This window comes from Prunus mume, linkage group LG2 (genome assembly GCF_029339155.1).
Source record: "Prunus mume cultivar Tortuosa linkage group LG2, ASM2933915v1, whole genome shotgun sequence".
Taxonomy (NCBI): Eukaryota; Viridiplantae; Streptophyta; class Magnoliopsida; order Rosales; family Rosaceae; genus Prunus; species Prunus mume.
In genome coordinates, this window is record NC_142699.1 from 12,480,526 (window position 1) to 12,504,440 (window position 23,915).

Genomic DNA, 23,915 nt, shown 5'->3' on the forward strand with positions numbered 1-23,915 from the left:
CAATCTGAACTCATAACTTCATTCTCTCTCGCCACATGAGTTAGCTTGAGGAGTTTCACGGTTTCGGCTTCTGACTCATAGACTCAGAGACCAAGTTATGTTTTGGGCTTTTAAATTTTATTGTTTCAGCGAAACAGGCCCAATGAGAGCAATTACTCTATTTGGACCCAATTTCCAATATTTGTAGTATTGGCCTGTCTGAGGAGCCCAAGTTCCTTTTCAGTTTTTATACCGAACGGGGTTTCAACGTCGGAGAAGAGTAGGCGTTTGGAACACAACCATGGCGAACGAGGAAGAGAGGGTTCTAGAGAACCTGCTGGAGCTTCAATTGCAAGAGCAACGAGTCTCTCTCGCTACCATCAACGACGCTTTAGCCTCCGAGCCCAACAATACCGAGCTACTCGCGGTACATCCTCTTTTACTCTAATGTGTAAACTTTCTGTTTGGTAACCGAGAAAAACCACGAAAGAACATGGATAATGTTAGGTTTTACGTTTTATTGTGTTGGTGGAGTACGGTTTTGTTCTAATCCAGCTGAGAGTTGGCAATAAAAGCGTAGAACTTTCAATTTGTACAATTTTATTGCTGAATTTGTCAAATGAATTATCTTATTAGTATTATGATATTTACATTCAGTTCCAGATAGGTTATTGTGCTTGAAATTAGCTTAAATGGGTTGCATTCAGAAATGTGAAGGATCAAGGTCTTAGCTCTGCAAGTTAATGATCTTTTAGGAAGATAAGTCTGTATGTGATGCAATGCAAATATAGGTCGGTTTTTGAAAGCCATTATAATTATGCCCTCTCGGAACCCACTTAAATGCAGAGACTTTGTGTGAGTGACTCGTTAGACATTGTTACATTGGGGTTATGTTTTCTCAGCTTCACGAGGAGATTGTTCAGGCTATTAAAGATGCTGAGGAAGGGCTCCTGCACCTTAAACGTGCTCGGTTGTTACGAGAAGCTGATTTAGTATTAGATGGTTCTGCTCATGCTGATGAGGATGTCAAGGTGGAGACTCTTGATCCAACAGATGTTGAGCCGGAGCCTCTAGAAGAACCGAGCTATACTGTTGGGTCGAAATGTAGGTTCCATCACACTGATGGGCGCTGGTATAATGGTCAAGTTATAGGGTTGGATGGTTCTAATTCTGCTAAGATTTCTTTCCTGACTCCTACATCTGAAAATATGCTGGTGCGTACATTCACTGGTCCTCTGTCTATCTTGTGAATTATAATTTTTGTCTCTATGGCGTTTTCAGTAATGACTTTGGAGATGAACATACTACCCTTGAGTGTAGTCTTTAATATAATATAAGCAACAAGGACACAAAGTACAAACATTTCTTATAAGGTTGAACCTGATGGTTTGTGTCACTTTAATAATCAATATGCTAATGCTGTATAACCACTTCAAAATACTAATGCTATACCACCAAAATGCAGATATGCAAGTTCTTTCTACAACAACGATGTCGATTTGGTACTAACTGCCGCTTATCACATGGTATGTTGTTATCATATCTATTGATGGACAAGTCAGTATTGTAACTTGTCTAAAGTCCCACTGCTTCCATTTTTGCATTGTTATTAGCCTCCAGAACAATGCATGGTGTGAGATAGATTGGTGGGCATAGGCTCATAGCCAGGGCTATATTTTAGATTGGCGGGCATAGCTAGCAAGGCTGCATAAGTACTTCACCCCCCTTTTCTACAATGTTGGTCTTGGTGTATTTCATCTTTAACCTCTATTGATCATTTCAGCTGATCCTCTACCTTCTTATTGATTGGGAATCAGCTGTCACTGAATTTAGCTTATCTTGAATTTCTCTTTGTTGTACATCTATACTATTGATGCTACTGTTGTTTTTTGAATCAGTTTTTCTCTCAATCTCCATACTCACCTGTTTCTATGCATACAGGAGTTGATGTCCCACTATCCTCACTGAAAAAGTATACCCCAATAATATGGGAGCAGTCATTTGTGGGGTCAAATATTTGGGCAGTCACAGATGGTAAAACTGGTGTTTGGAGGGAAGCTGAACTTGAATCATGGGATGGTGGTGCGCATGGTGTTGGGAAAGTTGTTTTCCGAGATGATGGAAGCTCTGCAAATCTTGGTGAAGAAGCTATTACATTATCGGAGTATGCTCAAATGAGTGCTGAAGAACAAAGTGATTCCAGCTCAGAAAAATCTGATTTTAGTGACTATGAAGATGAGGGCCCACAGGGTTTAGGATTCATTGAAAGCACCATCCTGCAGAGGGGCATCCAGACAGATACTGCCATATTTGCAAAGTGGGAGAACCACACCCGGGGCATAGCTTCCAAGATGATGGCCAATATGGGTTACCTTGAAGGAACGGGTCTAGGTGCATCTGGGCAGGGAATTGTAGATCCCATCTCTGTGAAGGTCCTTCCAGCAAAGCAATCTCTTGACCTTGCTGTTGGTTCTCGTGAAGGCGAAGTTGAAGAGGGTAAGGAGAATCAAGGAAAGAAGCGTAGCCGGGGTGGTAAGAGGAAACGTGAAAAGAAGTTTGCAGCATTGGCAAGGGCAGCAAAAGAAGAAGAGGAATCCACACCAGATGTCTTTAGTCTTATTAATAGCCAACTTGCAATGCATGGTGAAGCTTTGAATGGTGGATCAGGGAAGAAGCAGCAGAACAAAGGTTCAGGGGAGGGGAAGAAAGTTGATCGACGGGCGTTGGTTGCGTATGATGATGAAGTGAAGGACTTGAAGGTGCGACTTGTGAAGCTTGAAGAAATGGCGAGTAGAAACAAAAAAGAGAAGGTGGTTTATGAGGCTGCAATGAGGAAATTGACAGAGACTCGCAAAGCTTTGGCAGAGGCTGAGGCAGCTCAGGCTTCTGCATCAAATGCAGTTGTCAGTAGAGAAAAAGAGAAGAGATGGCTTAAGTTTTAGGACCTCTTGGTATTTATTTATGTGCATCATTTGTAATCATATAAACTTTATTTTTATTATGGAAATTTCCTAGGTGAAGGAATACCTTTTGGTCCCTTGAGTTGTACATGAATTGACCTTTTTCTCCTCCCCCAAGATTAATGATGTTGTCCCTGACTGAAAATAAAATAGATAAAAACATTTCCAATAACTCTCTCTCTCTCTCTCTCTCTCTAATTATAAACTCCAATTATATTCTATCTTCTTGACACTTAAAAAAAAAAACCAAATGTATCCAAAAATTAAATATATTTTTTATATATTCTATCTTCTTGATACCTTACCATCCTATAATTTCTCGACTGGAGGGCTTGGGCTTGGGCAGCGTCGGTGTACCGGTGCAGCGTCGGTGTACCGGTGGGTCATTCTAAACCGTCCGATCTTAAAGGGACAGTTATACATATACCTAATCTAATTTCCTTATTTACAGCGTCGGCTCAAGATCCAACGGCCCAATATCCCTGGACTAAACCCCAAATAAACAGAAATTGTTCCCTCGTTTTTTTCTTGAGGAAGAAACATAAAGAGTCCGCTTCGTATTGACCAAAAGAATAAACAGTCACCTTCGGACTCTTTACTTCTCCTCCAAGAACTACACCAGCTAAACTCTCGCACGCACCTCGTTCTCCCTTTATATAAAACCTTTAACTTCAAAACCCACTCTCTGTTTTTCTCTCTCTAGACTGTAGCGTAAGGTTTTTCTCTCTCTCGAATCAATGGGGGAATTAGATGCTAGACATGTTGACTCTTTGCCTACTAGTTCCAGTTCAAGACCTTCAGTGACGATCGGTTCGTCGCTAATTCCGGTCATCAACAAGCTTCAGGACATTCTTGCACAGGCAGGCAGCGAATTAGATGTTTCGCTGCCTCAAGTGGCGGTTGTGGGAAGCCAAAGTAGCGGCAAATCGAGCGTTCTCGAAGCACTAGTCGGCCGCGACTTTCTTCCTCGCGGCTGCGATATCTGCACTCGCAGACCGCTCGTGTTGATGCTCGAGAATCGCCTGCCCAAACCCGGCGATGATCGGACCGAGTGGGGCGAGTTTCGCCACTTGCCTGAAAAGCGCTTCTACGACTTCTCTGAAATTCGCGCAGAAATTCAGGTACGGCTTGAGAAATTCAGCTTGAGATTCTTGACAATGCTGTTAGTAGAGAGGCTATGAGAATTTTTGCACTTATAGTCCAATAATTTGTTTTCTCATTGCAGGCTGAGACGGAAAGAGAGGCAGGATTGAACAAAGGGGTTTCGGAGAAACAAATTCGGCTGAAGATTACCTCTCCAAATGTTCTTAATATGACTCTTGTTGATTTGCCCGGCATCACCAAAGTTCCTGTTGGAGATCAACCTAATGATATAGAAGCAAGGATTAGGAAGATGGTTATGACCCATATTTCGCAACAAAACTGCATTATATTGGCAGTTACTCCTGCGAATTCTGATTTGGCAACCTCCGATGCACTTCAGATGGCAAGAGAAGCCGACCCAGCTGGTACCCACATTCTACTTCTTGATTCAACTTTTACATGCAATGCATATGTTGGATTCTATTGTTCTGTACCGCTGACATGAATGCCTTAACAGGTTTTCGTACAATTGGTGTTATCACCAAGGTTTGTGTTTCTCCTCTTGTGTTCTTGTTATTATACGCTTCAGTTATGGTATAATAAAGCACTGTTGTTCCATCTGTAGCTCGATATAATGGACAGGGGCACTGATGCTCGCAGCTTCTTGCTCGGGAAAGTTATTCCACTAAAGCTTGGTTATGTTGGTGTTGTGAATCGTAGCCAGGAGGTATAGTCGTTCATGTAGTGCATTTAGTAGCACCCATTTGTTTTAATTGCCAAATTGCTACTGACTTTAAATAGTTAATTTTGTAACATCCATTTGTTTTAATTACTAAATTGCAACTGACTTTATTCCTGGCGGTGACTAAGAGTGTAATTGACACCGGATGGTAACATTTATTGGCTACTTTGTTGGATTTTTCAACGATTTGAGTAACTAGTATTATCTTTTAATTGGTTAGAAATAGAACTTATTCTTCAAGAGTACTAGGATAAACAATGCTGCAAAATGCATGTGGCTTGCTTAATTGGAAGTGCAGTGTAAGGCCTAGTGTGGTTCTATTTTAGCTTTCAATTTGGCACACATATTTCTGATTTAGCCACTTTTCCGATTGCTGGCAGTTGTTGTAATACTAAGGTACTGAGCCATCATGCTCTCAAACATTTGATGGTATTCGAATGATTAGTGGGCACATAGAGAACCATTTTTTAAAGTAGAAAAGTTCCACTTTGCTTCGTTTGTAGCATTTGTAATGTTGCCTTCATGGACTTGTAAAATAAAATGCTGTCTGCAAGGGTCAGGCTTCATTCTTAAGTTTTATTCTTGTGTCACAGGACATCAATAAAAACCGTGGCATTGCTACCGCACTTGCTTACGAGGAGAAATTCTTCAATGATCACTCAGTACTATTCACTCTCTTTGGATATTATGTTGAGCAATTGTTTATTTGTTTGTCTTGCCACTGAACATCTTTATTGTGTGCGATACATGTTAAAGGTATACAGGGGTCTCTCTGATCATTGCGGCATCCCCCAGTTAGCAAGGAAGCTGAATGAGGTTGGTATGCCCCATATAAGTCATAACAAAGTTATTGTAAAGAGAAATGGAATTCTTAGGTGCTCAGCTTCTTGTCTTTTATATTACTCCTTACTCCATTTGTTCTTACTGTGTGATGGCTGATGTTCTGTGTCAGATTCTGGAGCAGCATATCAGAATGGTTTTCCCCGCTTTGAAGACTGATTTGAATTCTAAAATGGATACTGTTTTAAAAGAACTGCAGACATATGGAAAACCTATAGAATCTAAAGTAAGTTGCAACACAAAGACTTCTTGGTGTTCTCTAGTGCTTCTAATGCATATGGGGAGTAAGGGAACACTGGTTCTTTGCATATGGTTGGCCTGTTGCATTTCATCCAATCACTAATCTCTGTCAAAGTCCAATTCACATTTGTCATCGTTTTTTTCTTGAACTACTTTGATCCTTTTTTTTTTTCCTTATGTTCAACCTTGTATGCTTAGCCCTAAGCAACCTGTTGTTCATGGGTTCAAGTTGTGGAAACGGGGTATGGCTGCGTATGTTTTTCCCTCTCTAGAACACATTGGCGGGACCCTTGTGCTTTTTTGTTTTATAGACGGAAACCCTTTTACTTGTGTTCTAATTTTTAATTTTTAATTTTATTTTATATATTGATTAACTACCAATCATTAGAGCTACTTTGCTAGATAGTATTAACTGTGCACCAGGATGGAAGAATTGTACTAGGTCTTGTTAAATAATTGGTTGTTATTATTTTGAAAACTTCAGATGAATGTTGCTTCTGGCCTTGTATGTTGAGAAATATATAGACACATGCATTCACATTCAAAAAATTTCTCTCCCTATTTTTTAGAAAAGAGAGGGGGAGGGGTGTTTATGGAAATATATTGACTTTTTAGTTCTTTCTAAGCATTTAATCACTTGTCCTGAACCAGATGGAACAGGGAGTGATTTTGCTGAACATTTTAACGCAATATTGTGAAGGTGAGATTTTGATTTCCTGTTATATCTGTTGAATGCAATCTTTCTTTTACCTATATAACTGATATTCCTTAAAGAATCACTTAATTGATATTTTTAGTATTAGTGCCTTTTTCTCAAATATGTGTGTGTGAGAGAGAGAGAGAGAGATGTTTATACTACCTTGTTTCTTGTTATTTTAGTTTTAGCTGTTTTCACTGATGTTGCTTTGCTCCTTCTCTGTCTTTGTTTCACTAATTAACAGCTTTTGCTGCCATGGTGGATGGAAAAAGTCAGGAGATGTCAACTAAAGAATTGTCAGGAGGAGCCAGGATCCACTACATCCTGCAGTCAATTTTTGTAAAGTGCTTGGAGGTACAATGTACTATAGTTTTATTAAGAGTGCATTTCCTTTAATGATCATTGCTAATTGTACAAATTTTTGCTTTCTTTTAATCTGAAGCAATATATTATTACGTCCTCAGTTGTTGTCTTCTGCTTAGTTGTCTGATGTCAAAATACCATGCAATTTCTTTCTTGAAGAAAATTTTGAAGTAATGATACACTGTAAGATGTGTGCCATCAGATTGGCTGCTAACTATCAGGAATTGTAGGAAGTGGACCCCTGTGATGATCTAACTGATGATGATATTCGAATGGCTATTCAAAATGCTTCTGGTGCAAGAAATGCTTTATTTGTGCCTGAGGTGAGTATGTAATGATGACATATGCTGCAGTCTTTCATTTTCCCTTGTATTAAATATTAGAAACTAATGGCTTGATTTTACACTGCATTGGCTGATAAGTTTCTGAATTGGTTTTAGGTCCCATTTGAATTTTTAGTTAGGAGACAAATTGCTCGTCTGTTAGACCCAAGCCTTCAGTGTCTTCGATTTGTTTATGATGAACTAATGAAGGTGAGTAATAAGGCACATGCTACGGAGTTCTAATTGTATGTTTCCATGAATCATGAGATGTAGATGTAATCAGGAAGATAAAATTTTGCCTGCAGATAAGCCACTCTTGTGAGGTAACTGAGTTGCAAAGGTTTCCAGTATTGAGAAAGCATCTGGATGAAGTCATGGTAAATTTTTTGCGCGATGGTGTAGAACCTGCTGAGAGAATGATAGGAAATCTTATTGAGATGGAGGTATCTCTCTGTTAACCTTATTACCACTATAGTTTATTCACTCAGAATTAAGATCTAGGACATTGTTGCATGTATGCTTGTATTTTTAAATTTGTTTCAAAGAGTCTCAAAATTCTGTTTAAATACTGGAATATACTAAAATCTAATCAAAATGAGTTGGCAGTTGTAACTGGTAAATCAGACAGAGTCAACCTTCCTCAACACTTTGATAAAAAATTGTAATCTTGTCATAAAAAGTAATTTGGCTTTAGCTGATACAGTAATTTTTTTTACTCCTCCAGTTTATGTTATCTAGTTCTTATTAACTTCTATTTTTGTTTAGCTTCTGGATGGCTCTTAACATAGATGGTTTGTTTAACTTGACATTGTTGAAATGAAAGTGATAAATCTTTTGATCTGTTGGTCATGTCACACACAATGTCCAGTACTGATCTCTATACTGACTGGGTATATATGTCTTCTTTTAAATTATTGCTCAGCTTTACATGGCATGCTATTATTCTTTTACATTTACTCTAATGTTGTTTTTATTCCTAGGCTGATCGATCAACTTTCTTTCATTCAGGTGGATTATATAAACACTTCACATCCAAATTTTTTAGGTGGGAACAAAGCTGCCGAGCTTGCTATGCAGCTGTTGAAATCACCACAGGTATCTGCTACCATGTTGGTGATATAATGATATTGTTTAAGTGAAATAGCTCAAAAAGTAATTATTTCTACTTTGGACATGATGCAGCATCCTGCCAACTTGTTAGGTTCATAACAACATAATGTCGTGTACCTTTGGTTCTTTTTCTCTGTCAGTCCTATGTTTTTTGTTACATAAGTCCTAATTAATTTTATTAAGAAGTCAATTTTGAAGTTTAAAATTCAGATTTGATCTTATAATCTGAAAGATCAGAAAAGGAATTGTACAGTGGTGGTGTTTTATTTTCTTTTTTATGCTGTAAGCAGATCTCTGTTGAGTGTATTGTTCGTTCTTATTATGATATATGCTTATACAAACAAAAAAAAAGTGAGTTTTCAATCTTCATTCTCATCGAGTTTTTCTCTGTGATCTTCATCATCAGCATTTAGAGAAGTTGCATATTGGATTATTTATTCTGTCTTTGCACTCTTATTCAACCCAATTATCATTAGTTCTCATAATAAAATGGTTTGTCAATTATACGGTTATACCTCAAAGTTGTTCTTCATATGTTTCAGGGCGTTACAGATGCTGAAGGTCAGACTTCCCAGACTTCCCAGACTTCCCAGACTTCCCAGACAGCTCGAACTATTCGGTTCTGGGCTTTTGAATGGACTTTTACCTAACCAGGTATGTCTTTCACCATATGTTGGACTACTGATGATATTTTCAGAAGGAAATTGGTTAGTCAGAACAAAAAGAAAGGGGAAAGAGAGAAAATTGGCAGAGTTGCAAGTTAAAAGGGAAAAAACCAGAATCTATAAGAGAGAAGATTTCCTCACCGGAGCAGGACAAAGTGCAACCCCTAAGAACTTGGAGGTTCTCGTATATTTCTTTGGCATCTAGTCTAATCTAGCTCTTTCTCTACGCTGAAAAATGTCAGATTTGGATTATTTATCAAGCAAAGTCTTTGTGGTTAAGGCTAATGTTTTCCTTTTAAGGGCATGTTTGGGAGTGCTTCGGGGAGGGGTAAAAGCGCTTTCTAACAACCAAAAGTGCTTCTGACAACGTTTAGCAGAAAAGTTTAGAAGTGCTTATGGGTCATAGAAGTGCTTTTTGGAGAAGCACCCGCTATGTGCTTCTTTATGAAGCACTCCCAAGTGCTTTTCCAGGAAGCACGTGGATTTCTTATGAAAATTTCAATATTTTTATAACAAAGTGCTTTTGCTAGAAGCGCTTATTAACAAAAGTGCTTCCTAGAGAAGCAGTCCCAAATGAGCCCTAAATCAGATCTCGTTAGCTTAAAGTTAAAATGTGAATCCAAGTGACTGGGAATAAACTTAGATTTGTGAACTAACTAGTTTGGAGGGCCTCACTACTTCTGGCTTTTCATTTTTCTTTCATAGGATGTCTTCAATCTAATATAGTTTTGGTGTTGGCAGGGGAGTCGTCCTCAGCCTAATAACGAGAATCATGTATCTTCTGGTAAACTCATGCGTGCACTATTTTGAAGCATACTAACCTCTATACCTTCAGGATATTGAACTTGCTTTATTTATTTATTTATAAAATATTTCTTGTGCATAGATATAGGATGGTATGGCTATCTGTTAAGTCTGCCGTTGCTATAATAAATTTGGCATTTGAAATTTAGGAACTAAGGCTTGGATTCCATCTCTATTCGGAAGTAGGACATCAGCTGGAGAGTCTATGGCTTGCAGACCTTTTGGTGAACCAAGTCATTCGGAGTCAGTGCCCTCTATAATCCATTTGAGAGAGGTAATATGTGGTTGACAGAATTTTATTTCTTCTTCTCAACTTATTATTATGTTATCCATTTCTTCATTCTAGGATTTAAATGTGTCTTCCCTTTTTTTCCTTGTCCTTATTTTCAGCCACCATCCAGCTTAAGGCCGGTTCAAATGACAGAGAATAAAGCAGTGGAAATTATTGTAACCAAATTACTCTTGCGGTCGTATTATGACATTGTTAGAAAGAACATTCAAGACCTAGTTCCAAAAGCTATAATGCACTTTCTGGTATACCTATTTTCTTCCTTTGTCCATATGTTCGCATTTATACTGGTGTAATTTTTATCTCTTGTACTATTGCTGGTTTTCTTCTCCGCTGCATCAAGCTTCCTTTGGTTTTTTTTCTTTTCAACTTCTATGAAGTCCATTGATTCGTATCATTCTTAACGTGGCTTAGGTCAATCTTACAAAACGGAACCTTCATAGGACCTTTATTCAAAAACTGTACAGGTATGTCTGTTGTTCAAAAAGGGGACTACGTAGTTCTTTTTCTTTTTTGAGCCATTAACTAACATTCTTGTTTCTGAAACTGTCCATATTTCATTTGGGCTTCAAATAATAGTCATTGTCTGATTAATAAGGCAATTTAATTCTTTATTATGATTATTTGAAAGACAAGGACTGCATTTGTGACACAAAGAATAGCACTACATTACGGACAGGACTTCTGTGAAATACTCTATATCCTGCATAAATTTGTTTATGTTGGTTTCGTGCTAAGAACATGATTCAGAAATTGCTACACGTGGTTGATTGAAAACATCAAGAGTGGTTTTTTTATATTATTCTGGTAATTATGCAGAGAGAACCTGTTTGAAGAACTGCTGCAGGAGCACGATGCACATGTTTCACAAAGAAAACGTAACCAAGAATTATTCAAGGTTTTGGAGCAATCTGTTCAGGTAGTTTTTTTTAACGTTTTTGACAGTAAATAGTTCCTCAGTGATGTGAACAATATCATGAAAGCTCGTTAAGTAATCAATTCTGGAGTTTGTTTGATTGGTATTGGTTGAACATCATGAAATAAAATCCTTGGTCATCTTGTAGAAATTCTCGTTCCTTAAAAAAAGGAAAAAGTTCTTGTTGGTTTTGAGGGATAACTTTTAACTATTTGTTTCTTGTAGGCACTCGAGAAGGTTGACTTTGATGTCTCATCCCAAACTTCAAATTTGGGCACTGATGCTTCCATTGGACTGCCAAGGATTCCAAGGACTTCAGCCCATCTACACACGACAGCCGGCAGTGAGATAGGCCAAGTTTCATACCGTCCGTTTCCCATGCCATCCATGACTAAGTCCACAGCTTGAAGATCATTTCAATGAGAAAAGCCAGGCATTTTATCCAATATTTACTGGCCATTTAGATGATTACCATACTGATTTCCAGGTTGTACAGTATTTTTTCTTCTCCCGTATGCTTTCTGCATATGGAAGCTCTAAAGTTGTACGATTAAAGATAAAAAAAAATTATTTCAAAATAGCAGACTTGTATTAGTTTTATATATATGCCTAGGGGAGTTTTGATGTATTTCCCAAACTTTCAATTGTACCGTCTATCTCTATTAGGATCATTGCAAAGTAAATAGTTCTTGAGCACCCAACTTTTTCTTTGCTACATTTGTCCCTGTGTTTATCTCTATTTTTTTTCCTAATAAAACAACTAAATGTGGCAGTCTACACAAGTCACTTTTAAAAAACATTTTGCAATTGAGATGTGCGAGATTCTGTCAGATAAGTTTAACATCAAAGAAATTCGTCTAGAAAAAAGTTATAAATTCTAATGCTCACTAAAGTAGTAATTGTCTACAAAATAAACGAAGCTTTATTGTTCACAGAAAAGAAGAAACGAGCCTTGTTCTAAGCCACTGAAAATGAAGGAAAAGGAAAAGAGAGTAGGGAAACCCACAACAAATGAGCGATTTCAAGCTTCCAATGAGAATCTAAACGTATGAAAAAAACACAGGCAACGGAATCTACATCGTCTTCTCGGCCTGAAATCGATGGCTCACAATCTCCTATGGGTCCTAATGAAGTTTGTTGTGTTCAAAGCAATAGCAGCCGAGCATGCATAAACCCCAGCTGAGCTTATTGCTGCAGATATTAATAGCAGGGCCTTCCACTGCCTTCCTGAGACTAGAATTGCCAATGCAGTCGATGCAACAGCAATAGCAGTAAGGGCCTTTTGCCATGCTTGGAAAGCTTTGACAACATTTCTGCAGATTTTGCAATGAACCACGTGTCGAAAATACCGGTTGGCCAAATTGGGAGCATGCATGGATCCAATCCCTCCCTTTGCTGGCAAGGATGCAGAAACACCGGCAACAAAGCCTGCCGGCGCATGCTCCACCACAGCAGGCTCTTTGGGCAATGATATTGTGCTGTGCCCAAAATGGTAAGGCATCCCATGCCCAACTTTGTCCATCCATCTTCTGTATTCAGCAACCCATGTATCTGATGATTTCAAGTTAAGGTACAACTCTTTGGTGGGTACTTTTTCTTTCATGAGTACCTCATTTTGAGATGAAAGAAATCCCATATCTTGCTCAAAGACCTTGCCTGCATTCTGATGAAAATACCATATGGGAAACAATTTTGCCAGTGGAGACCTTTTTGTTCCACCAAATCTCACAATAAGCATCGATTTCCCCTGTCCAGTTGGCCTACAGAGAAATAGACCCGAGAAGTAGTGCTTCTCCCCATCCTTGTCAACAATTTCTCTATTGTTTTGAAGAGAACATGGTGCTTCAAACCTTAAGAAGCTTTTGGCTGATGGATCACTTGTCTTGCCCCACCAGCCTGCGAATCCTCTATCGCTGCGCTCGGTGACCTCAAAGCGCAGCGGTTGAGCATCTTCCCTTTTTGCACTCCAGTCTGTCCTGTCATGTGAGATTGGAACATGGGCAGGATCCATGAGATTCTCCAGAAGTATAGAGTGGTCATAAGGGAGCTCATGGGTTGTAGAAGTATCTTGAAACCCTGGCCGAGCAAAGTTCTCAAACCAAGGTATCTTTGAAGGGTTTGGTGGTGTCTTCTGAGACATCCAAACCCACACAACCCCTTGTGAGTCCCTCACCTCATATGTCTTCAAACAAGCTGATTTAGGAATTTTGGCATCAGCTGGAAGCTGTGATATTACAGATACAATTAAAGAGACATTCAACATCATTAACAATCTTAATTAATCAAAAGACTGACAGACCGACAGACCTGAGGGATCTTTACACATTTTCCTTGGGCTTCAAATTGCCAACCATGATATAAACATTCTAGTCTTCCATCAATCAACTGGCCTTCGGATAGTTTCGCCAACCTAGCTAAGATTGGATTGTCATGTCATGACCCAAGTTTTATTTTCATTAGTTATATATAGCCAAAGCAAGAAGATCGTAGGTACAATTTGAAGTTCAATATGGCAAAGATTTCATCCAAAAATAAAATTCTAATTCTAAAGCAACTATAAATATTTCCATGCTATATAGAAGAATCTACAGGCAAAGATAGGTTTACCTGTGGGGGCAGCGATCTTGGTAGCACTGGAGCTCTCCACTGCCGTCCCTGTACAGCACAAGTTGCTTGTCAAACACAGTCAAGCCCAAAGGTGCATCGTCCGGAATGTCCTGGGTGAGGTACAGAGGGTACCATTCCTCTGTCCAGTCATAGTCCGCCACGACCCTCTCTCCTCTCCTCTCGGCCTCGCTGGTGGGACCCACCAAGACCTTGTGATCCTCCTCCTCCTCCTGATGTTCATCAAGTGGGGGAGCAGGAGGTTTGATGTCTGCAACTGCACTACACTTGATGGTGCTTAGCTGCTTTCTTGTTGGAATTAAGGGTCTCAGAGGGTGGGGTGGGGAGGAGAGAGATAAGAGCAGTTTGAGTGGCTGTGGTTGCCTGGGAGTTGGGGGGAGGTGGTGGAGAGACGTGGAATGAGAAAGAAAGGGATGAAACAAAGCCATGTTTGATTGTATTGGAGAGGAAACAAAGGAAGAGGGAGATGATGACATGGCTGGCTGGCAGGGAGATCTAAGGAGGAGGAAATAATAAATCCATCATCACAGTGAATAATATGTGATGATACACAGAGAGAGAGAAAGAGAGTAGTGTGACAGTGAAATTGGGTTGGGGGTTGCTTTGCTTAGTAGCTTGTTGCACTCCGGGTAGCCACACAATCTTTTCTTTGGTCAATCAACAAGAAATAGTGATAGCTACTCTACTATGACTATTTAGTTACACACTTAGACCTGTATCTGTATGTACCATTTTGGGTACTCAAAACATTCTTTATTTCATCCTTGGGTTGGGGAAGATATGGCATTTTATGGGGTTCCATTATATTATATGCATTGTCATGCGAGGCACAGCGCAATTATATATATATATATATATATATATATTTTTTTTTGGTGGGGTTTTGTTTTGTGAAACATCCAAACCCATACAAGTCATCCCTAACTTCAAGTAGAGGCGGACCATGAAAGGGAAGTACATCACTATATGTATATGTACATATTCACCATAGTGCAAACATCCCAGGAATAATGACCATTCTTGTGTGAGGTTGATGAGGACTCTTCTCTTCTCCACCATCTCCTTGGACTGTAATGACCCTTATCATTAAGGACAGGTCTTTGCATTGCATGGTGGTGTACGTCTTGCTGCTCTCGGCCCTCACTACAGAATTCTCCCTGGGACTTCATAACTTGGGCTTCCATGTAATGTTATGAATCTACCCCAGACCCAGTTCTTGTGGTATGGCCAGGCCCATGAATATTTCTGTTTAGTTTTGTTTGGGCCCCAACACCTCTTTAAAACAGGACCAGGAAAATGATGGTAGTCCGATATAAGAATATAAAACTTGATATCATTAACAACTGGCCTATTAGCTCAGCTGGTTAGAGCGTCGTGCTAATAACGCGAAGGTCGCAGGTTCGAGACCTGCATGGGCCATAATTCTTTTATTTTTTGTTTCGTCCCGTGGAAAGTTAAGCCATAGAAATTGGCGGGACAAGAAAAGACATTGGTGGAGTGAATAGTTAGAGCATCCACAGTGGGGAGGTGTATATGGGGGTATGTTAAATATACACTGAGTCATGGAATCATCTTCAATAGGGAGATGTAAATAGATGTAAATATACATAATCACCATGGGAATGTAAAATAAAATATATATTTACATCTATTTTTACATCCCTTGCAGTGGGACCTATCCGAGAAAAGAGAAGAAAAATGAAGAAAAGTCAACATAAAAGGTTGGGACCCACTACACCCCCGAATTTACATCCTCCCATTGAAGCAAAAAACATATTTACACCTCGGATGTGTAAAGGGGATGTAAAAGTGACTTTACACCCCCGAATTTACATCCCCCACTGTGGATGCTCTTAGTGAACATTGAATAGTGAATAGAAAAAGGCTGGATTTTTCTTTAACACCTTCTCATTTTAATCTCCTGTGTGTTCTTATGAAGTTCGTTGTATTCAATGCACAGCCGCTGACACCAGCAAAATGGCTTTCCAATGCCTCCCAGACACTAAAATAGCCACTGAGATCAGCCCAATCGCAATACCAGAAAGACCAATTTTCCAGGCTTCAAAACTCTTCACAACATCTCTGCACCCTTTGCAATGAATCACATGCCTGAAATACCGGTTGGTCCAATTCGGAACATGCAGGCTTCCAATGCCTCCCTTAGCTGGTTGAGATGCTGAAACACTAGCAACAAGTCCTGCTGGTGCATGTTCTACCATGGCTGGCTCATTAGGAAATGATATAGTGCTGTGCCCAACATGATAAGGCATGCCATGCCCTACTCTGTCCACCCATTTCCTATACTCAGCTACCCATACATCAGATGATTTCAAATTAAGGTACAGATCTTTTGTGGGAGATTTTTCTTTCAAAAGCATCTCATTTTGAGATGAGAGAAATCCCATATCTTGCTCAAAAACTGTACAGGAAATGTGATGGAAGTACCAATCTGGGAACAATTTAGCCAAAGGGGATTGCTTGGTGGCTCCAAACCTCATAATGGCCATGGATTTTCCCTGTCCTGTTGGTCTACAGAGGAAGAGACCAACAGAGTAGTGCTTCTCACCATTCTTGTCTACAAGTTCCCTTGTGTTTTCAAGAACACCAGGTGCTTCAGACCTTAAGAAGTAAGGCAAGGATTGGTCTTTTGCCTCACCCCAATAGCCTGCAAAACCTCTATCAGTCCTCTCAGTCACCTCGAATCTCAGCGGCTGTGCATTTTCTCTTTTCGCAGTAAAACCTGTCCTGTCATGTGAGATTGGAATGTGGGCAGGATCCATGAGATTCTCCAGAAGAATAGATAAGGGAGATCATGGATTGTTGAAGAATAATCAAAGCCTGGCCTGTCAAAGTTTTCAAACCAAGGTAGCTTGTTGGGATTGGGTGGTTTTTTGTGAGACGTCCAAACCCAAACAACACCTTGAGAGTCCCGCACCTCATATGCCTTAACACAAGCTGCTTTAGGAATTTTAGCATCAGATGGGAGCTGTGTAGTGCATGCAGTGATCAATTAAGGTCCCTTGATTAGTGTGGAATATTGTTAAATCAATTAAAATGGGAACTATATATAATGAAAAGAAACAAAGAAATCATAGTTTTCTCCCATGAAAATAGGAAGAGGGTCAGAGTTTTGGCTAGTGGTAGACATGATGGAGGAGTAGTGAACCAACGCCCAAGGTTGATCGGAACAAGCTCTGATACCACTGTTAGTTCTAGGGAGAAGAGAGGCTTAGGATAATAGCTTGATGATGAATAGAAAGCTTTTGAAGTTTTGAATTACAAATACTCATAAGACACATACATATTACCTGTGGAATCTTTACACATTTTCCTTGGCCCTGGAATTGCCAACCATGATATAAACACTCCAGTCTTCCATCAATCAACTGGCCTTCTGATAGTTTTGCAAGCCTTCAAAGAAAGAAAAAAAAAAGGCACACACCAAAGAATTCACTTTTTGTTAGCCATGAAGTAGAAACTCTAAAGGTAACAAAACAGAGGAAGCAGAACAGAGGAAGCAAAACAGAGGAAAGAAAAACAAGATTTTCACTTAAGAGTTTGTGAATGAAAAGAGGTTATGAATCATGAGATTACTAACAGTATTAAGTTTTTACCTGTGAGAGCAACGATCCTCGTAACAGCGAAGCAGGCCAGAGCCATCACGATACAAACACAGTAAGGCCTAAAGGTGCATCTTCTGGCAGGCCCTGGGTTAGATACAGAGGGTACCATTCTTGTGTCCAATCATATTCAGCCACGACCCTTTCACCTCTATGCTCTTCTTCACCGGAAGGACTCACTAGAACCCTGTGATCCTGTTCCTCTTCTTTGAGATCATGATCAAGTGGAGGAGGTGCAGCAGCCTTGTGTTTGATATCATCAGTGACTGCATTACAACTAATTTTGTGGCTCTTTTTATTCGTGAATATTAATGGAAATGGTTTGAGAGGTGGGTTTGATTTGGCTGTTGTTTGATGTTAATGGTTTTGAAGCAGTGGAAGAAGAGGGAAAGGTGTGTGAGACTAAAGGGTGAACCAGGGCCATGTTTCTGCCGTTGATCAAATTATCAATGCACAGTTATGTTCTGATCCTTTGAGATTAAAAGAGAGAGATACTGATTAGTAGAGAGAGAGAGAGAGAGAGAGAGAGAGAGAGAGAGAGAGAAGAAGATGTGTGGTGGTTGGCGATGCTTGCAAGGCTCTGGGACTTTCGGAAAAGTCCCTGTGTTTCTGGTGAAACGTTGCTGTGCTACTTTTGATTTATGTGATGAAATCTCCATATGTTGTTGCCTTAAAAGGGAAACATGTGACCTACTTCTACACCGTTTAGTCGATGTGATGTGAAAAACGTTTCAACTTTTATCATGAGAATTTCGTTAAGAAGTATTAGAGTTTCCGTTCTGATTGGTTTGCTTATTGCATTTGGAATTTGATTTTCAGTTGATTATATGTTTTTCTTTTCAATTCAACATTTTCAAGGAATTTGTAGTTTAAGAGCATCTCCAACCGATGTGAAACGTACATAGATGTTTAACAGAAATAACATCTCACATCATTCCAAGATGTGGAATGAAAGAAGTTGAGATATTATTTTGACATCTCAAATGAATATTTTATTATTTTTAAAGACACTATTACTTTCATTTATTATTTTTCTTTTATTTTTTATTCTTTATCTTAAATGATTTGATTAATAATTATTTATTTGACGGATGGAGTGTAAAAGTATGTAAATGTCAAATTGCCACATCAGCCATCAAATTTAAATTTAATGTTTGGTATTTGACATCTCCCTTGGAGATGCTCTTAGAAGTTGAAGAGCATTGATTCATGTATGTGAGCTAATTATTCAATACCTCTCTCATTTAATGTTGGTTGTGAGCTAAGAAGTTATGAATACAATTATCGCTTAATCTAAAAAAAATATTGCTTGTGTCAAGAAAGAAGAAAACCCAATATTCAACATTTTTTAATCAAATTTAATAGGTTTTATTTAGCTTATATTAATGTTTATGGCACCCTAAAAATCTGTCTTAGAGAAAAGTAACACATTAAAATTTTGTACTCTATTACTTTACGATTTTTTTTATTTTTTCATTTTTGAGAAATTCTGGAATTGCTTTACGATTTAGAAACTAACATCCATTAGTGTTTTTTTTCAATATTAAAATTTCGGTTCAATACATCTTTTTTTCCTTTTTTCTTTTATCAAAAGAGGTTCAATAATAATAATAAGCTTTATTTATTATAAATATATTAATTAGTTCAAAATTCAATCCACCTCAGTATTGGGCAAAATCCGTCTTAAAAAAAGCGGTAAACAAAACCCAGAGGGAAGCGTTGCCTAAACCCCAGTATTGGGTTGGTTCCCTGCACTCCAGCTTGTGGCTCGGATTTGGGAATCAGAATGAAAATCGCAGTAGAAGGTTGTATGCATGGTGACCTCGACAATGTCTACAGAACCCTCCAACACTACGAAAAACTTCACAGCACCAAAATCGACCTTCTCCTCTGCTGCGGCGACTTTCAGGTACATTACTCGCTTGCCCAAATTTCGAGCTTTTTTATTTATTGAATTGTTTCTGAAATTTAACGATGTTTAGTTGAATACAATTGTTTTCGGAAGAACTAGGCTGTGAGGAATGAGAAGGATTTGGAGAGCTTAAGTGGGCCTGAAATTTTTCAAATTGCCCCAAAACTTACAACTTGCAGTTTCGTTCTTTGCTTATTTTCCCTAAAGTTTCAAGCTTTTTTATTTGTTTGATTGTTTCTGAAATTGGACAATATTGGCTTATAAGTAAATGTTTTCGTGAAATTAGGCTGTGAGGAATGAGAAGGATTTAGAGAGTTTAAATGTGCCTCGAAAGTATCGGGAAATGAAGACCTTCTGGAAATACTATTCCGGCGAGGAAGTTGCTCCGTTCCCCACAATATTCATCGGTGGAAATCACGAAGCTTCAAATTATTTGTGGGAACTGTGAGTCCCTTCTTCAGCTATAAGCTATAGCATTCCCTTCCAATTTTTCTGTTTGTCGTTTTTTATTTTTATTTTTTAATGAATAATGTCTTGCCATTTTCCCTGTGATTTTTACTCCTCTTTTTTTTTTTTTTTTTTTTTTTTCTCTTTCTGTTTTCAGTTATTATGGAGGGTGGGCAGCACCTAATATATACTTCTTGGGGTTTGCTGGGGTAGTCAAGTTTGGAAACATTCGAATTGGTGGGCTGTCTGGAATTTACAACCGGCACAATTATTGCAAAGGTTAGTTTGCTTTAAATTTGTGTCATTCCAGATGTTTATTACTTTGCTTATCCTTTGTTGATGAAACATAGTTATTTATGTTTGGATATTGTTCTTATTCTTAAGTATAGCTATGGTATGAGCAATTATTGCTATATGGGGTGTTACAACAAGGGTAACTTGTTCCTCCTCCTGAACAGGGCACTATGAGAGGCCTCCTTATAATGAGAGTACTATCAGGTCCATATATCATGTTCGTGAGTATGATGTCCACAAACTCATGCAAGTTGAGGAACCAATTGATATTTTTCTTTCACATGATTGGCCTGTTGGCATCACTGATTGTGGGGACTGGAAGAAACTTGTTCGGGACAAACCTTTTTTTGAGAAGGAGGTAATTGCAAGAATGGAAAAATGAGTTGGTAAGCTTTGATAGGTATGATTTTAAATATCTTGTTTTGTTTAAAATGTCATTAGGTTCAGGAAAGAAATCTTGGGAGTAAACCAGCTGCTCAATTGCTAGAAAAACTGAAACCACCTTATTGGTTTTCAGCTCATCTACACTGCAAATTTGCTGCTCTTGTTCAGCATGAGGAAGCTGGTTCAGTGACAAACTTTCTTGCCCTTGACAAGTGCCAACCAGGACGCAAATTTCTGCAGGTATTTGATGTGATTTTGAATGTAGTATATAGGGTGTTCCCTGGAGTCATTGCTGGTAGCTAATGGTTCTATGTGTGACATTTTCTGGTTTTTTAGGTTATTGAAATTGAATCTGAGCCAGGCCCTTATGAAATCCAGTATGATGAAGAATGGCTAGAAATAACTCGGCGATTTAACTCTAATTTCCCTCTCACAAATAGAAGTGCAAATTTTTGGTGTGTACCTCTTTAGAAATGTATTGTGAATGCTACCAATGATCCGACTGTTAAACCTTTTCTTCTTCTTTACCGTTTTAACTGTCTTTTTCTATTGTAATGTAGCTACTAAGTGTGTATGTTATACTGTAGGAATGTACCTCTTGACAAGCAAGATTGTCGTCAATGGGTCAGGAGAAATTTACAAGCAAGAGGGGCTAGACCTTTTGAATTCACCCAGACAGCTCCACCTTACAATCCCTCTAACTCTGTCCCAAGCGGTACCTTTCCTGGTAAGGATAATTATGCCATCCTTTATGTAATATAATTTGATATGTTGATAAACAAGAATATCTTATGTTAATACTACAATTTTTCTTTTCGCAGAATACATTCGGAATCCTCAGACAGAATCTCTTTTGCAGTTTCTGGAACTTCCTTACCTTCTTGATAACACGTCAGAATCATCACAAGTACCCAGGAGTCCTCTTCCATTGATCCGTACAGGTAACAATTTTTTCTTCTGTGTCCTTGTTACGAATTTTCTCTTTTAAGTTTTCCTAAAACTAATTTCAAAGCTTTCTGTAGGTTCTCTTGAAGATAACAGTGAAGACATTCCCATTGATGATGTAGATGATGTGGATGAGTTGGAAGAACTTGCTGAAGATGCGGTGGATACTAAAACTGAAAATATTTGAAGCTCCTGTAGTGTAGTTGTATTGCTTTCTGTCAGTTTCAAAATATTTTTGCTGATCAATGACATTAGGTTCTCTCAGTTGAAGTTTATGTAATCGAATTTCATGCATGGTCAATCAGGTTGGTCTGGCCTCGTCTTCCAGCCCCTCTGACCTCTTTTTTTCAAATTTTTCATTGTTTTAGGCCAGTTAGTTTTAGACTATCTTTTATTCAGTGTCCAATTTCTGTAAGGGTGAGCAAATCACATATTGGCCCAATAAGAACAAGAGATATACTGACTTGTGTAACAATCTTTCATCTGTCTAACAGATGAAATTTTATAGGTTTTTTTTAAATAAAATAAATTTATCATGACTGGTTCTTGTACTATCTCAAATACACGGTCTTCGTCTCCATTTTTTCAATTCGATCAATGCATTCCTCATCTTCTTATGTATCACGTGAATCTCATCCTAGACATCAATTCTATCCAATTCTCAAATTTTCCCAAGAGTTAATAAATGGGGTCTGAATCTGATAATAAAAAATGTTTGCTTTCACAGAGCCACACAAAATCCTATTTTTGCTTCTTTCTTTTCTTGGTGCGATGAGTAATTTTCTCAACCAAAGTGAAGCCATCTACCTTCTGACATTACCAAAACCACATTAATGCAGCTTTAAATAAAACTTACATATGATTCCACATGGCCAACTATCTCTTGCTCTCTCCCTGTCCGTCTCTCTCTCTCTGATATTTTCTGACTTTGAATGCTCTATAATAATACAAGGGCCAAGAAGTCAATGTCTTAAGCACTCCTCTGTATGGTTTAGGCTCCATGAAAATAACCCAATATGGAGAAAAGACCAACAGCCTTCTTTTACACACATGGTGTCTTCTTTGTGTGGTTATGTTTAGCTGCTTCTGCTTCTTGTGATGAGCTCACATTGAGTTTCTACTCAGCTTCATGCCCTTCTGCTGAGCTCATGGTCAAAAACACAGTTAGATCAGCTTCTGACATGGACCCTACCATCCCTGGGAAGCTCCTTCGCTTGCTCTTCCATGATTGCTTTGTGGACGTAAACAACTCTAGCTTGCTCTCTTAGATGCATTATGCCTCATTGACTTTCGGCATTGATTTGAATTGACACTAAGCTCCCTCCCCCAAGAAAAAAATAATCTTAAACCATGAAAATGGGTGGCTTCTTTCATGCATGTTTGTTTGTGTAATGTTTTTCATGATTTCAGGGTTGTGATGCATCTGTGCTTCTACAAGGAACTGGGACTGAGAGAAGTGATCCGGCAAACACATCTCTGGGAGGCTTTTCAGTGATTGATTCAGCAAAACGACTGCTTGAAATTTTCTGTCCAGGAACTGTTTCTTGTGCTGACATTGTTGTTTTGGCTGCTAGAGATGCTGTTGAAATTGTTAAGATCCATCTCCCTCATTAATTGTTATGTTTAATTCTTCATTAATTCTTTTTTATTTTTCTGCATCTTCTAGTTGGGTATTTATTATATTTATGGTGATGACTGGAAAACAGGCTGGGGGACCTGTAGTTCAGATTCCAACTGGTAGGAGAGATGGAAAGGTTTCTGCAGCTTCAAATGTCAGGCCTAATATTGTAGACACAAGTTTTACAATGGATGAGATGATTAAGCTCTTCTTATCTAAAGGGTTGTCTTTGGATGACCTTGTCACCCTATCAGGTACAATTTTAGTTATCTAGAAACATGTTTTTGCTTGCCAAAGTTTGATTGAACCACTTTTTTGTTAGTTGAAAATTTTAATGAGAGGTTGAAGTCTTTTAGGTACACCATTAACTGCTTTCTTTGATGATATTATTCCAGGAGCTCACACTATTGGATCAGCTCATTGTGGTGCATTCAGTGACAGGTTCCAACAAGACTCCAAAGGGAAACTCAAACTCATTGACACATCCTTAGACAATGCTTATGCAGGGGAGCTCATGAGACAGTGCCCTGCGGGCGCAAATCCATCTACGACAGTCAAAATTGATCCTAACACTTCGTTTGTGTTCGATAATCAATACTACCAAAATCTCATAGCCCACAGAGGGCTATTTCAATCGGATTCCGTCCTGTTAACCGATGACAGAACAAGGAAGCTAGTGGAGAGTTTAGCACAGGACCAAGTTATTTTCTTTGAGAGTTGGGCTCAGTCATTCTTGAAGCTTGCTAGCATTGGCGTCAAGACTGGTGAAGAAGGCGAAATTCGGGCCTCTTGTCCAACAACTAATGCATAAAAGAACGAAAAATAGTTGCAAATTTGCAAGTTCTTACTTTGAAAGTGTTACGTCCTCAATGCCACAAGTTGCTTAAAATTAAAACAACTTTAAGATGCATTTGTAAAACCTTTATATTGTTTATGTTACATTACAACTTACAAGAGTTCTTTTTTCGTTTGCTTGCTGTGTTGGCCTCTCTGTAAAATGAAGAGAAAACCAAAAATGAATGTTATCTTTATGTTATCATATTCATGAAAAATATAAAC

At 38.6% G+C, this 23,915-nt stretch overlaps 4 protein-coding genes, 1 non-coding gene and 2 pseudogenes across 7 annotated transcripts; 5 read left to right on the top strand and 2 right to left on the bottom strand.

The window, feature by feature from the left end:
* The first annotated feature begins 242 nt into the window (after nt 1–242).
* LOC103320703 (zinc finger (CCCH-type) family protein / D111/G-patch domain-containing protein) lies at nt 243–3,111 on the top strand. Its single transcript, XM_008222415.3, has 4 exons — nt 243–406; nt 882–1,193; nt 1,445–1,505; nt 1,921–3,111. Exons 1-4 carry the CDS (start codon nt 281–283, stop codon nt 2,919–2,921), a joined length of 1,500 nt encoding a protein of 499 aa, XP_008220637.2. The 5' UTR covers nt 243–280; the 3' UTR covers nt 2,922–3,111.
* A 358-nt stretch (nt 3,112–3,469) lies between these two features.
* LOC103320702 (dynamin-related protein 3A-like) lies at nt 3,470–11,639 on the top strand (annotated as a pseudogene). The gene is made up of 22 exons (XR_016123626.1): nt 3,470–4,060; nt 4,165–4,447; nt 4,540–4,568; nt 4,648–4,749; nt 5,358–5,426; nt 5,521–5,580; nt 5,717–5,830; nt 6,496–6,544; nt 6,786–6,895; nt 7,135–7,227; nt 7,345–7,437; nt 7,533–7,670; nt 8,236–8,322; nt 8,880–8,931; nt 8,966–9,157; nt 9,385–9,391; nt 9,744–9,786; nt 9,956–10,080; nt 10,197–10,340; nt 10,510–10,562; nt 10,915–11,014; nt 11,237–11,639. The product of XR_016123626.1 is annotated as a dynamin-related protein 3A-like (transcript).
* A 224-nt stretch (nt 11,640–11,863) lies between these two features.
* TIC55-II (translocon at the inner envelope membrane of chloroplasts 55-II) lies at nt 11,864–14,451 on the bottom strand. Its single transcript, XM_008222413.3, has 3 exons — nt 13,619–14,451; nt 13,319–13,421; nt 11,864–13,235 (listed from the first exon to the last, which is right to left on the bottom strand). Exons 1-3 carry the CDS (start codon nt 14,110–14,112, stop codon nt 12,117–12,119), a joined length of 1,716 nt encoding a protein of 571 aa, XP_008220635.2. The 5' UTR covers nt 14,113–14,451; the 3' UTR covers nt 11,864–12,116.
* Nucleotides 14,452–14,981: 530 nt separating this feature from the next.
* On the top strand, nt 14,982–15,055 carry TRNAI-AAU (transfer RNA isoleucine (anticodon AAU)). The gene has a single exon. It is a non-coding gene; the product is annotated as a tRNA-Ile (tRNA).
* A 321-nt stretch (nt 15,056–15,376) lies between these two features.
* LOC103320907 (protein TIC 55, chloroplastic pseudogene) lies at nt 15,377–17,799 on the bottom strand (annotated as a pseudogene). The gene is made up of 3 exons (XR_016123625.1): nt 17,251–17,799; nt 16,945–17,047; nt 15,377–16,622 (listed from the first exon to the last, which is right to left on the bottom strand). The product of XR_016123625.1 is annotated as a protein TIC 55, chloroplastic pseudogene (transcript).
* A 1,120-nt stretch (nt 17,800–18,919) lies between these two features.
* DBR1 (debranching enzyme 1) lies at nt 18,920–21,774 on the top strand. Its single transcript, XM_008222411.2, has 9 exons — nt 18,920–19,165; nt 19,455–19,612; nt 19,773–19,894; nt 20,074–20,267; nt 20,351–20,533; nt 20,630–20,748; nt 20,881–21,020; nt 21,115–21,234; nt 21,316–21,774. The coding sequence occupies exons 1-9, from the start codon at nt 19,043–19,045 to the stop codon at nt 21,423–21,425; spliced, it is 1,269 nt and encodes a 422-aa protein (XP_008220633.1). The 5' UTR covers nt 18,920–19,042; the 3' UTR covers nt 21,426–21,774.
* A 375-nt stretch (nt 21,775–22,149) lies between these two features.
* LOC103320700 (peroxidase 18-like) lies at nt 22,150–23,895 on the top strand. Its single transcript, XM_008222412.2, has 4 exons — nt 22,150–22,479; nt 22,649–22,828; nt 22,945–23,110; nt 23,252–23,895. Exons 1-4 carry the CDS (start codon nt 22,255–22,257, stop codon nt 23,665–23,667), a joined length of 987 nt encoding a protein of 328 aa, XP_008220634.2. The 5' UTR covers nt 22,150–22,254; the 3' UTR covers nt 23,668–23,895.
* The last annotated feature ends 20 nt before the right edge of the window (nt 23,896–23,915 follow it).